At 35.3% G+C, this 14,542-nt stretch overlaps 1 protein-coding gene across 1 annotated transcript in view; it reads right to left on the bottom strand.

Moving 5' to 3' along the window:
- HMCN1 (hemicentin 1) overlaps positions 1–14,542 on the bottom strand; it is a 554,195-nt gene that overhangs the window by 97,944 nt on the left and 441,709 nt on the right. Inside the window, exons 72-81 of the mRNA XM_024133815.3 lie at positions 12,468–12,609; positions 11,289–11,433; positions 10,777–10,904; positions 10,321–10,477; positions 8,481–8,602; positions 8,029–8,193; positions 6,308–6,415; positions 5,734–5,871; positions 5,485–5,619; positions 2,003–2,272 (exon numbers count right to left, since the gene is read on the bottom strand). Of these exons, the coding sequence (XP_023989583.1) occupies positions 2,003–2,272; positions 5,485–5,619; positions 5,734–5,871; positions 6,308–6,415; positions 8,029–8,193; positions 8,481–8,602; positions 10,321–10,477; positions 10,777–10,904; positions 11,289–11,433; positions 12,468–12,609 (1,510 nt within the window). The remainder of the gene's footprint in view (positions 1–2,002; positions 2,273–5,484; positions 5,620–5,733; positions 5,872–6,307; positions 6,416–8,028; positions 8,194–8,480; positions 8,603–10,320; positions 10,478–10,776; positions 10,905–11,288; positions 11,434–12,467; positions 12,610–14,542) is intronic.

The following is a 14,542-nucleotide window of genomic DNA, read 5'->3' as shown; positions in this document are numbered from 1 at the left end:
GAGAAAACCATAATTCAAAAAGAGACATGTACCACAATGCTCATTGCAGCACTATTTACAATAGCCAGGACATGGAACCAACCTAAATGTCCATAGACAGAGGAATGGATAAAGAAGATTTGGTACATATATACAATGGGATATTACTCAGCCATAAAAAGGAACAAAACTGGGTCATTTGTAGAGACATGGATGCATCTAGAGACTGTCATACACAGTGAAGTAAGTCAGAGAGAGAAAAACAAATATTGTATATTAATGCATATATGTGGAACCTAGAAAATGGTACAGATGAACCCGTTTGCAGAGCAGAAATTGAGACACAGAAGTAGAGAAAAAACGTATGGATACCAAGAGGGGAAAGCTGCAGGGGTGTGGTGGTGGTGGTGGTGTGATGAATTGGGCGATTGGGATTGACATGTATACACTGATGTGTATAAAATGGATGACTAATAAGAAAAAAACCAAAAAAGTAAAAATACACTCCCCTCCCAAAACAATAAATTTTGGAATTATTCAGATATATTGCTGAGAAATGGATCAATCGTAATGACATTTTTTAGAACAATTGGTTTCAGCACAAATTATTTTTTTATGATTATATGAGTAAATATACAAAGATTATGTGAATGATTATATGCAAAAACAATAGATAATACGGAAAATCAATCTATTTTGCTGAATGGTATGTCACAAATATTCATTTTTCATTAATGTATGCTATATTTTTATTATCTCCTTTATCCTGGTTTCCTTGGAGTTTATACTTCAACTTTTCTAATGGTTACAAAATTGCAGCATTAGTACATTTACTTAAATTCATTCTTTTTCAAAATGAAAATTTTAAGGCTGTGACTTTATATTTGATTATAGTTTGGCCACACACCATACATTTTGATATGTGGTGTCCTTATTTTTATTATTTTCTAAATAATGTGAAAATAAAACCATATTCTTTGACCTACTTGTTGACCAGAATGGTAGTTTTTAAATTGGCTGGGGTTGGGGTTTTGGCATTAAAAGTTCATTACACATTTCTAGCTTTATTGCATTGTCGGCAGGAATTGTGGCCTATACTTTTAAATTATTATTAACAATTTCTTTGTTGTTTAGTATGTGGTCAATTTTGGTAAATTTTCTACAAACACTTGAAAGAAGGAATTTTACTTGAAACTAAAGGACTAATGTGTATTAATTAGTTCAATTATATTAACTGAAAGCAGGTATAAAACTGTAGAAAATTCAAATACACCTGAAAGTTAAAAAACAGCTTTCACAAATTTTTTAAAAAGGGAAAAAGTAGAAACTCATCATTAAAACAACAGTTACCTCTGAAAATAGTAGTTGGAAACAGTTTTACTTATTGTTTCTTACCACTGATATTAATAGGTATTCTACCTTTAGTCTTAAAAGTATACAATTAAAAAAAATAACAAAATAACAACTAAACTATTTCAATGCTGATCTTTAGATTTTTTGTTAGTTGTCTGAATGCAAAGGAAAAAATGGTATTTTTTCTATTATTCAAATATACCTGTAAATATTTTGCTACATACTTTAAAATAATGAATCAAATAGATCTCCAATTCTCATTAGATTCACATTACATTTATAATGTAGGCCACATGGTGATTAATTTTGAGCCAAGATGACTTGCACCTTGAAAAGTAAAGCAGAAGAGTAACAAAACCAATGGACTCCTCATGAGCCAAATTAAAGATCCCAATAATCACAATACGAGGGGATTGGCAACATTAATTATCCTGGCTTTATTAATAAAATCTCTCTTTGTCACACACATATATGCACACACGAATAAACATAGCCTACCAAAAACATATTTGAAGGGCAAGTGTACTTACATACCACATGAGCACACACACTCTACTCTTCATTACTGTTTTACATTGTTTTGATTTTCATCGTATTTTTTCCTGGTGTTTTTTTTTTTCTTTGCCATGGTAATGTAGCACACTGAAATGATTTATCCTAAACAACCTACCATGTACAGTGAGCTTGGTGCTCGTGCTGCTTGATCCTGCCACATTAGCTGCTGTGCACGTGTACTGGCCAGCATCACCAGGCTGAGCAAATGCTATTTGCAGAGCTCCAGAGCTGAGGATGCGCTGGCGGATTGATTCCATAATTACATGCCCATCTTTATGCCACGTAATGTCAGGTGGTGGGAGGCCATCTGCCTCACAGGGTAGCATGATGGGCTTATCTACAGCAATGATATATTCCTTAGGATGGGGGCTAATGACTGGAGGAACTAAAAGATACAAGGTTTGAATGTTATCTTAAAAGCAGGAATGTACCATTTACACACTACAGTATTACTCTAGCAAAGTGAAGTCACATTGACAAGAAACAAAGCCCTGACTTTACCATATCATCACCAAAGGATTGCTATAGCTTGTTTGCGTTGGAAAAGAAAATTCATTGAAGCCATCGTAGAAAATTATTCTCTATCTAGTTAACAAATATAAATGATAATCAATTTTAAATAAGGATATAAACATGTACTCATGAGGGATTTCATGTCTAGAAAACTTAGACTGTGTTGACAGAGGTATTTTCTTTAACATACATGTATTGTGATTCATTAGCTACTTAAAACTTCCAAAATAGACCCCTTCAAGGTTTGGAAATTGTTCACCTGCTCAAAGATCCTTTTATTCATGCGTTTCCTACAGTGCTTATGATCTCTTATACAGTGGCCATATTTAACAAGGTATTTTGTTAAGGAATAAAGGAATACAGAAGTAGAATATGGAAAAGAATTACAATTAACCCTTGAACAACGCAGGGGTTAGGGATGACGACCCTGTGTGCTACCGAAAGTCTGAATATAACTTATAGTTGGCCCTCTGTATCCTTGTCTCCTCTGTATCTGTGGTTGTGCATCTGCAGATTCAACCAACCTTGGATTGTATAGTAATGTAGTATTTACTACCGAAAAATAATCCATGTATAAGTGGACCTGCACGGTTCAAACCGTGTTGGTCAAGGGTTGACGGTATATAGAAAGAACTCTTTCCACTTCTTCAGAAAATGGTGGAAGGGCTTATGATTAGGATTTCTCTTCCTAGTGTTTACAATAGATTTCTCTTCCTAGTGTTTACAGTAGATTACACTAAGGATATTCTACTGAACTTTTCTTACTCTGTCCTGCCTTGGGGCCATTTCACATGCTGCCCTCTCTTCCTTGGACACTCTGCTACTTTTACATGGCTCATCCTAGCTCATCATTCTCTCAGCTCCAGTGGTACCCGCCTCAACTCCAATAGTATCCCCCCCCCCCAAGTAGTTGTTAAAGCTTACTTTAACCACTAGTGTAAAGTGGTCCCCACATTTTCCCATTTTGGAATATTGAAATGCTGTTAGTTGTTCAAAGTGTTTCTTTTTCTTTTTTGAAAAAAAGTGTTACTTTTTTTTCATATCAATAGTTTTAATCAATTAGTGAAGGAAAAAACCCTCACTAATTCTTTTCTATGACCTCAGTGTTGCCAAAACCAATGAATATTTCTTGATTATCATCCTAAATGACCTCTCGCTTGCATTAAAAAAGCTGTCTACTCCCTTCTTGAAACCCTGTCCTCTCCTAGCCTCCATCTAGTTTTCCTCTGTCATCTCTTCCCTCTCCTTTGTATTCTTTTCCAGTGTTCTCTCTTTTCTCAGACCTCTTAACAATGCAGAGTCCTGGGGCTTTGTCCTTAAGCTCTTTTCGGTCCAAATTCTCATCCAGTCTTGTAGACTGAAATACCCTGATTACTTCCAAATTTATATCTTAGACTATACTTCTCCCTTGAGTTCTGAATTCATAAATATTCAACGCTTTTTGACATCTCTGCTAGGATTTCTAATAGTTTCCCACATCTAACATGATTAAACGGAAATCACGCTTTCCTTCCTCCCAAACCAGTTCCTCCCCTTGCATCCCTCACAGCACTATCTCCCATCTCTAGCTCAGGCCCAAAGCCCAGGAAACATCGTTAACTCTTCTCTTTTCCTAACCTCCCAATCTGATTAATCAGCAATCCTGTCAATTACATCTCCAAAGAGTTCTTGAATCCACCACTTGTTTTTCATTTTCCCCTGCAACTCACACACCCACTCACACTCCCAGCCAGACTGTATCACATGATGCCTAGAGCACTTTACTAGTTCTTCCAGCTCTAGTCTTGTGCTTTCTCGAAATCATTATCTATATACCAGCAAAAGAGGTCTTCCTAAAACCAAACAAGAGTCTTGGTTAAATCATTAAAAGGCTTCAACATTGCACACAGAAGGAAATCTTAGCCCTCCTCTGGTCCTTCGGGCACTCCGTGCACTGGTCCCACTTTCTCTTCTGACCTCCTTCACATTTTGCCAGCCTTCCCAGGTTCATTACTGTCAGCCACACTGGCACGCTTCTTTTCTTACCCTTTCCTGCCTTGGGGCCATTGCACATGCTGCCCGCTCTTCCTTGGACACTCTGCTACCTTTATATGGCTCATCCTAGCTCATCATTCAGGTCTCAGCTCCAATGGTAACCCCCCTCAGCTCCAGTGGTACCCCCATCAGTAGGTTAAAGCCTACTTTAACCACTAGTGTAAAGTGGTCCCCACATTTTCCCACTATTCTCCATCTCAGCCTTTTGTTTTCCCTCTGCATAGCATATGTCAGAATTTATCATAATTTCATTTATTTGGTAGTTTCATTTTTTCCTTCTCCACACTATAAGGAAAGGATCATATCTATAATGGTCAATGTATTTCTACTTATTATCCCAATAAACACTTGTTAAAGAAGTGTTGAAAAACACAAATAAATTAGATTTACAATCTGCAGGTAAGTGAGCTTTACTACAGTTATTAATTCACCATAAGAAAATCACACTACAAGGAAATTCAAATCAGCAATGCAAACTGAGCAGCTCGGAACCCATCTCTAGGTCACGTCTTGATCCACAAAAACAATGCATGTAAGATATGAACATTACATCAAGAAAATATAAGTTAAATGTGAAAAAAACCCCACTGTCTTCAGAATATTTTTTTCCATCAAGCTGGTTGAATTGCAATTATGATTTTTTTTTGTTTCATGACTCTTATTGGTGATTCTTTAAAATGTAAAAAATTTATGATTTGTTTTTTAAGTGGATATTACAATCCAGTATTTTGTAATGTATACAAAGTAGTATTACAGAGAGAATAGTTTTAAAAATCACCTTAAATATGTGCTACAACGAAAGTACCAAATAGAGGTTCACAGAAATTCAAAATATCATGAGATGCCTCAGTTTTCTTACACAAATAATGCCCCAAAACACCCAAGCACTAAATTTTTTCTTCATAAGGTTAATAGAAAAACATATAGGATAATATAAACTAAGAATGTTAATTAACTATGGTGGCATCATTACTTTAGATATATGAATTTTGATATACACTATTATAAGCATCTTTGCAATGAAGACATACAGATTTATTATTTAGGTACCTTGGACATTTAACTTGATTTTGCCCAAGGCTGTACCAGCTGGATTCTGAGCCACACACATGTAAGTACCAGCATCCTCTCTGACAGCTCTGGAGATCTGCAAGCCACCACGAGGAAGAACTGCATGGCTTCTACCTACATCATAGTTACAAAAGCAGAGTGAGAAGAATTTTTATTTTCATTAAAAAATCATACCGACTTCTGAATTATAAAACTGAGTTGCCATTATTTTCTTGATTAAAACGGTACCTGAAGTGATGACATTGATACCTTCCTTTTGCCAAGTGATGAAAGGACTGGGAGTCCCTGTTGCTTCACATGGTAATAAAATGGGATTGTTTAGAATGACGGCTAGTTCACTTGGCTGAGGCTGAATGACTGGAGGCTCTATAAGAACCAATCAACAGAAATAAGCAAAGGCTCTAGTTAGTAGCGTAAATGTCTATAGTAGCCATGAGGTTAAACATGCCTGAATTCAAAATTCCAAAATATTAGTGATTTCATTGTCCCAGGGAAAAGCAAATAGCAGTCATATCACATTTTTTGAGTCTTGTTACTATAGCCAGTTTCCATTAGAAGAACTCCATAGAAAAGACTGAAATCAGAAACAGATCATAAAAATTCAAGAAGACAATTTAGGGGTTGTTTTGTGTGGTTTGTCATCTGTATGTTTTCTTTAGTCTATTGAAGAACATCTATCAGGCTTTCATATCCCCAAAATATTACTGTGGTTTATGACTCTAGACGGTACCACCTGTCAAGAATAAACATGACTTAGAAAAGTACAACAGCAAAATTTTACTGAATAAATAACCTTTCATACCTTGGACATAAAGGCTCACATGTCGATGTGCAGAACCAGCTGCATTCCTGGCAACACAAGTATATCTTCCAGCATGGCTTAATTGAGTGGCAAATATTTCAATTGCTCCTAAAAAGGAAAAGTTTTTCATGCACAGTGCATCCCTGTTTTTCTGGTTTGATAAACCAGGTCTCTTTGATTTTGTGTGAGTCTGCCCCCTAGCACAGTAGTGCGTGGCTTGTATTCATACTTGTACTCCCTGTGCTTACCTACCATAGTATTTTTTTAAAAATCACTATTAACAGCTTTATTTAGGTAAAACTTACAGACCATAAAATTCAGATTTAAATGTACAATACAATGATTTTTAGTATATTTACAGAGTTGTGCAATTATAATTTAATTTTAGAAAATTTCCATTATGCCAAAAGAAATCTCACTCCACTTAGAGTCCTGCCTCACTCTCAACCCCAAGTGTAAGCAATCGGTAATCTAATTTCTGTATATATTGGCCTTTTCTGGAAATTTCATATAGATGGGATCATACAGAAGGCTTTTGTGTCTGACTTCTACTGTGAGCATAGTTTTTGAGTTTCATCTGCTGTAGCAGGTGTCAATATTTTTGTTCCATTTTATTGCTAAATAGAATTCCATCCTGTGAATTATCCACATTTTGTTTATCCATTCACCAGTCGATGGACATTTACATTGTTTCTATGTTTTTGGCTATTGTGAATGATGCTGTATGAACATTTGCATATAAGTCTTTGGGTGGACATATGCTTTCATTTCTCTAGGTAGGGACCTAGGAATGGAGTTGCTGGGTCATATGGTAACTGTCTAACATTTTGAGAAAAGTTCTAAACTGTTTTCTTAGCACAGTACTTCGTGCTGAAGAGTAGTTAATTTATATTTTATGATTTTACTTGCTACCGGTTTATGCAGATTTCTGAGATAGCCAAAATACTATGCTTTGAAAGCCAAGTTCCATCCTGAGAACAAATCTTTCATTATTTCCCTTCTACTGAAGAAATAAACAAATTCTCTTAGAATAATATGCCCACACTCATAAAGCCTCAGGATGTTAGTTGCTACTTAATTTATCTCCAGTGTACCTCCCCATTGCAGGATGAATTTCCAGAAACACAAATGTGAATCACTTATACTTTCATTTAGGTGAATTTTTTTCTCTTTAATATAAAATTTTCAATACCTAAATTCTATAAATGATGGTTACTACCACCCTCAAAAATTATCCATATCACAGCACTTAACACCCAGCCCTACTTGCTAAATTATTGAAACATTAAAAGCAAGAACCCTGTCTTAGTTTTATATCCTCAGAAACTCAGTGGAGTATTCAGCCTATTTTAGGTACTAAATGTTTGTTGAGTGAATGGACATTCTACTTGGCCAATAAAAGAAGGATGGTTCACTCAAAGGCAACCAGTAAGTTTGTTAAACCTTAGGTTTAGTAAATATGCACATAAAATCCCAGTGGTCATGCTTAATATATTCATATCAGTCCTAGATATTATTTGTTATTTTGTTTTAAGACTTTTTTTCTATCCCTTTCCCAAGTTCCCTCTCCCCACTCTTAAGTGCATTTTTTCCCAGATGCCTAAGCCCAGGAATACAGATGTACTTTATTCTTTTATTTTGGTGCAACAGAAGTCCAAGTAAGGCCATCCAGTAAAAACGAATCCAGTCAATAGCTGTGTAATCACTGAGCTGGGTCTTACCTGAGGACAGAATTCTATAGCCCTCTCCTCTGGGAAGCAGTCTTATACCATTTTTCGCCCAGTGAATTGAGGGAAATGGAACTCCTGAAGCCGTGCAGGTGATCACGGTGGGGCCGTGCGTGGTTACTAGGAAGTCAGTAGGCTCATCAGCTATGGAAGGTGGAACTAAAAGAAAAACAACAAAAAGAAAGAAAACTACATGTTCCCAACCCTTACAGATTTCCAAAGCCTCCTCATATATTTTTCTCTTTCTACTCTGAAAGTGAATGCTTGGTCAGTGGAAAAGGAAGCTCTCTTGTGAAGTAGAGGAATGATGGAATGATTATAATAACTATATTATATTATAATATACTATATACTATATATAATATACTATAATATACTATAATATAATATACTATATTATAATAACATTATAATAACTTTCAGTCCACATACTAAGCCAGTTCTACCTTGGACAGTGAGATCCACAGTTCTCTTATCCTCTCCAGCATCACTTGTCACAGTGCACTCATAGGTTGCAGTGTCATCCACAGAAGGGGAAATAATTACTAGTGAACCTGAAGAAAGGAGCCTAGAAGAGAGATTTCAAAGTAATGAGGTGCTATATATCAATTTTCATAAATGTTTCTAGTTGGTTCAACATGGTACTATCTTGTGAATTGAGGGAAATGGAACTCTTTACTCATGTTAAAATGAACATCATTTTATGCATCAGACTTTAAGTTTATATGGCAGTGGGTTAATAGGACCTCAACCTTGACATCTGCAGGAAGCAGTGGTGTGGAATGATTGTGTTAAGAGGGAATCTTGAATTTTCTGAATGCTTATAGCACAATCAACCATGTTCTCCCAGGTGAAATACAGTGAAATGAGCACACTGATGATAGCCACTGTTTATTGACAATTGAACACATTCCCAGTACCATCTCAAATGCTTCACATTAATCATCTCTAAATTTCACAATAACTTTGCAGATTGGTATTTGATTATTTCTACTGACAGATGGGTAACTACAAGTCTGTCTATCTTGCACCTTTCCCTACTTCACACGTCTCCTTACATGTGGTGGATACCTTGGAGATGCATAGTACATAAATCAAAGAGTCTTTTCCTTAACTTTGAATCAACTCAAAACTAAAGTGATCTGAATCACTTCAAATGTTCAGAAGGTTGAGTAAATACACATACATTATTTAAAGTAATCTAATGAATCACTTTGCTGTATAGCTGAAACTAACATAACATTGTTAATCAACTATGCTCCAATATAAAATAAAAATTAAAGAAAATATGTATCAAAATGAAAAATCAATAAATCTTTTAAATTTCCAGTGGTTGAACACACTAAAAAAATTAAAGTAATCTAAATAAGAATATCTGTATTCTTACTTCAAACTGTGCAATGATGAATGGAAATTATTTGATTCAATGGAAACATACTTGACCTGCTTTTTTACTCAAGGGCATTGTACATTTCCCCCATAGTATATGCTTTCAAGTCACTAAACGCCCAATGCCAAAAGAGTAAAAGGGTGAGAAAGAGGGAGAAGCAACAGAGTTTCAAGTGAAACACTCCTAGTTTCATATTTCCTGATGTATCAGAACTGATTTTTGTTAAGGTAGGTCTATGAGAACATTTGCTTTCAGTACTATGGCAAACCTTTTGCAAGATATCTATTAACTTGAGATACAAGACATGATGCTTAGCTAAAGCATCAGAAATTCCTAGTTTTTTTTTTTAAAGGTTAGTCTTTAAAAAATATGATGTCATATTAAGAGCAATGGTAGTCAAGCTGGAAGAGCAATGGTAGTCAAGCTGGAAGATACAAAAAACTGGGAGAAAATGCTGTTCTTCCTCCCTCCACATGCTGCCAAATACCTATGCTGTATTTCAAGGTATAAAATTTGATTTTTATTCTGCAGCTAAAACTTGTATTATTTCTACAGAATAGTTTTTCTTTTATACCAAATGATGTTTTAATCTTTTGTCTTTATAAAATTCCAAAAGATACTAAAAAAAAAAGCAGAACGGAAATCTAATCTTTTAGAGCTCAGACAGTTATCTACAGGACTTATGAATAGAGAAGTTGCACCTATAATTCAGAAATAAGATTTTAGGTTGACAAACTAATTCTATATTAAGAAAAAATAATATGCTCTCTACATACCAGCTAGTTCTTCATACTTTATATATTTGCTGTCCCCATTGATAGAGTTTAAATGTTAATTCTTTTAAAAATTATGTTTCTAAATAATAGGTGGGATTTTCCAGTTAAATTATTCCTTACCGGTATGAATTCTGATTTTGATCCACATTAAGAAGATGCCCATTTTTTCTCCAGTTGACTGATGGTTTTGGTATCCCAGTAGCCTCACAAGCCAGAGTGGTTTGAACATTTACTGTTACAGTTATATTGGTAGGACCCAGAGCAATAGATGGAGGAACTAAAACGAAGTCAACAAGTAAGAAACACGTTCAGTAAATAGTATGCCATTCGAAGTATCTCTGCCAAACTGAAATTAATCATTGCTAACTTGCTTTATAGTTATGAACACAATAAGGTTCTGTGAATTTACAGTGTTGTGATGATCCTCTTCATAATGGGTCTTCACTGCTTATAATATAGTGTAATACATTTAAATAGCATTAGATATGAAGGTCTTTATGTTATGACCTCACTGGTTTAGGCTACCAAAGAACACCTGACCCAAAGATTGGATGTTGTTCATAAAAGTACATTTACCATGGACTTGTAAATCTATTCGCCTGCGATCTGTTCCAGCAGCATTGGTAGCCATACACAAATATCTCCCACTATCAGTAACATGTGCTGACTGGATGTGAAGGAATCCATTTTCCAAGATGGAGTATCTATAAGAAAGATCACAAGTGAGGTCCTCCAGATCAGCCTTTCTGATTATGCACATTTTGACTGAGAACATTATAAAATACCCAGTTAAATCCATTTTTAGTCCTTTTCCTACTTCAGGAATTTATAATACCCTTGGTGGAAAAAAAAGGATATTCCGCAAAGGTGCACAGCAGATGGGCTTGTGATCTTGGATAGATTAAAATCATTACATTTTGAACGTAAGTCTTAAGAATTATGCTTTTAAAATACTATATTTTGATCCTCATTTAAGATGAAGAGACTCATTTTAGAATGAAAAGACCCAAATAATGCATTGGATCCAAGATTTAAAAACTTATATTTCAGTTCTTACAGTATTTTTTATCCTTTTCCAGAATTGTTACCTTGCATGATTCTCAGATAGAACAGCTCCATCCTTTCTCCATGTTATCCTTGGGGTTGGCACACCTTCCGCAAAGCATTCCAATACAGTTGACTTATTTAAGTGAATGACAAGACTCTGGGGGCCACTCTTTATGCTTGGAGGAACTGCACAAGAGATGCATGTGGAAAACTTCCTTTATATCAATAACATAGCCTGAACTTAGACTCTTAAGAGGTAATACAAAGTGAGATTTGAGTCAAATGTATGGCTTTGCCTACAGCTAATTCAGGTTAGTATAAATAGAATTGGGGTTTAATTCCTAAAGTCTTATTCAAGATAAGATTTTATTTTAAAATTTACTTAAAAATGAAGAGTAAATGGGTGGGGAAGCTTTAAATCCCTGATAGGGTGTATGAAATCCGGCTTTCTAATGAAAGAGGTTTGAATAGAATAAAAGTCAGCTCTGGTATGATACAAATTAAAGATGATATTTCTTATTTCTCTTTGGCCAAATAATGGTCAGAGAATGTTAATACTGGAACAACTTCACTTTAAATAAAGGATAGAAAGTGGGCTGTTATAACAAAGCACATCTGTGATTAATCATGCAAGTCTCAGAGTGCGTATTTTATTAATCATTGAGTTCATATGGGAATAGAAAACTTGAATTTTAATTTTAGTGTTAGAGATATTAGCTGCCTGGGTCACTCAACTTGTAAAGTTTCGTATATTAAAAATCCAAAGGGACGGTTTTGAAAAAGTCTATCATATTCTTGAAATTTGGCAGATTTTAGTGTTTAGATTTTATATTTGAGAAAATTACAGTCCCATGGCAGTCTCTGTCTAGCACATATATAATCAAACACCAACATCAACAAAGGTGACTAATTGGCTACTTGTCATCCAGAGATTTAGTGTATTAACTTCTCCAATGGCTCTGATCTGAATGACACAAAACATCAGGATATGCTGATAACAATTGGACATATATTGTCCTCTAAGAGAAATGTATCTTTGTTTTTTGAAATTGAGTTAGTTTGAATACAGTGATAGTACAAATATCACATGTTGTCTTTATGAAAAGAAATAAGATAAGCACAAGAATTTAGTATGCTCATAAAAAATAAAAATGCTATCATCTCTTTAAATGCCCTTATCCAAATTTTTAAATAGTGAAACAGTGATTAATTTTTCTTACCATTTACAGTGAGAATAAATTCTCTTGTAGTCTTTCCTGCAATGTTGCTGGCAACACAGGTATAATTGGCTGTATCACCTAGATCTGCATTATTAATTTGTAAGTATCTCCCTCCAGATAGGATTCTTACTCGAGGTGTTGCCTGGATTCAGAAAGTAAAATTTACCATTAAAATGTTGGACAAATAAAATAAAATATTAATCATCAAAAGTAACTATAGTGAACTGTAGTGCACCTGTCTCCCACTATCTTTGTCTGCTCCCCCCACCACTATCCTGGTATCAAAAACTCTTGGGAAATATTTCTATGAGTGTAGATAAAGCAAGAGCACAATCAGTGTCTCCAGTTCTTCACAGTGACGGCCACAATGAACCTCTCAAGGATGAAAAGGTGTCTCAAGTTGGGCCCATTCGAGCTCCCCAGAAAGATACTGCTGGAAGTGTTGGAATAAGGCATATTTTTACTGGAATCACTGGTAGTGAGGATGACATAGCTTGGTGGCAGTCTTACCACCATGTGGGGACAGCTTGTTCTGGATCTAAGACATAAGCAGAGTTGGGATTCAGAGAAAGGACAGAGATGCTTGACTACATGGTTAGAGCCTCTGGATCTAGTAATGCCTAAAGCTTAAGTTCACCAATTACTATAGCTAATAAATATCTTTTTTTTTCCATTTAAATTATTTTGAGATTGAATTCTGTCACTTAAAGCTGAAAGTTTCCTGACTAATAAATTAACTTTGGTTAACTTATAGGAAATAATTATCCTTCAACATATTTAACATAAGTAAATACATGATTTTAGTCTACAAATATTTATTGAGCACTTATTTTGCATCCAGGCATGGGACCAAGAATTATGAAAATGCAGAGACCTATACTGAAATGAAATACTGAAATATAATGAAATCTAATCTCTGCTATAATGTCTAATTGGGGATTGTTCATAGACTTTAAAAAATGCCAGGTAACATCAAAGACTGATATTTTCTGATTGTGCCTAAGTGGAACTACTTCAGGAAGAGCCCAAATAAGATTTTTCTACCATATGGGTTCTGTCCCAGATAAACATATATTTCTAATGAAAAAAGTTGTTCACACTAACATAGACAGTTCAGGTCAATGTATCTTGAAAGTCCACACATTTTCTCTAGGCCCTTCCTTGCTACAGGGGCTATGAATGGTAAACTTTTATTACTTCTGATGAGAATAAGTGATTTCTTAAACATACATGGAAAGTTCTATGAGAAACATTTTGATTTTGATATGGGTATAGCAGGATTTTAGGCTCATAAAAAAATTCTGAGTTGATTCCCATGTCTTTCTTCCATGAACATCAGTAAGTTCTGCTAACTTATTCAGTCTCACTACAATCTTCTCTGGTTCTCTTCTCATTTACTGCCAGTGATTCTTCCGAATTTGATTTCTTGCCTCAGATAGAACATCATTCTCAACTGACGACCTTAATTCCTACCATTGAGAAAATCAAAGCCAGGTGCCTGCCATTTCTCCCTCTCATCTCTTGCATATGAATACAACCTTCCTTCCTCTTTTTTCATCTCTGTGGAAAAAGGTCAATGCTTCTGTCCAAGGCTAATCTCTTCACCTGTCACCAGGGTCCCAACCCTTCCCCACTCGACACACTTAGTCCTGTATCTTCCATCTCTTTCAGTAAATATGCATATACAAATCTCTTTTGTATTTAAGTAACAGTCCACAATCATTAACACTTCCTCTTCTTTAACTCCCCCAGACAGCTGTAACCTGTCTTCTACTTTGATCACTCTATTGAAGAACCGCTGTTCAGATCTTTAATCAAGTCTATGTATTGCCAAAGCCAGTGAATACAACTTAATTTGTATCTTAACATGGACTCTGTTAACCACTCCCTCTCTCTTCCTTGGCTTTCAGTACACCAATGTCTCCTGTATTTAATTTTATTTCTCTGAGTCCTCATCCTCAGTCCCATTCTTCTCTTCTTCCTTTGCTCACCTTTTAATTGTCAATGTTGCCTTAGGCTTTATTCTCATTTACAGGTCTTCTCACACTGTGTGCCTTCTGGTTGACCTCATACAA

Source organism: Physeter macrocephalus, chromosome 4 (genome assembly GCF_002837175.3).
Source record: "Physeter macrocephalus isolate SW-GA chromosome 4, ASM283717v5, whole genome shotgun sequence".
Taxonomy (NCBI): domain Eukaryota; kingdom Metazoa; phylum Chordata; class Mammalia; order Artiodactyla; family Physeteridae; genus Physeter; species Physeter macrocephalus.
Note: the sequence above shows the minus strand (reverse complement) of the source record. Positions and strands in the feature narration are given on the sequence as shown.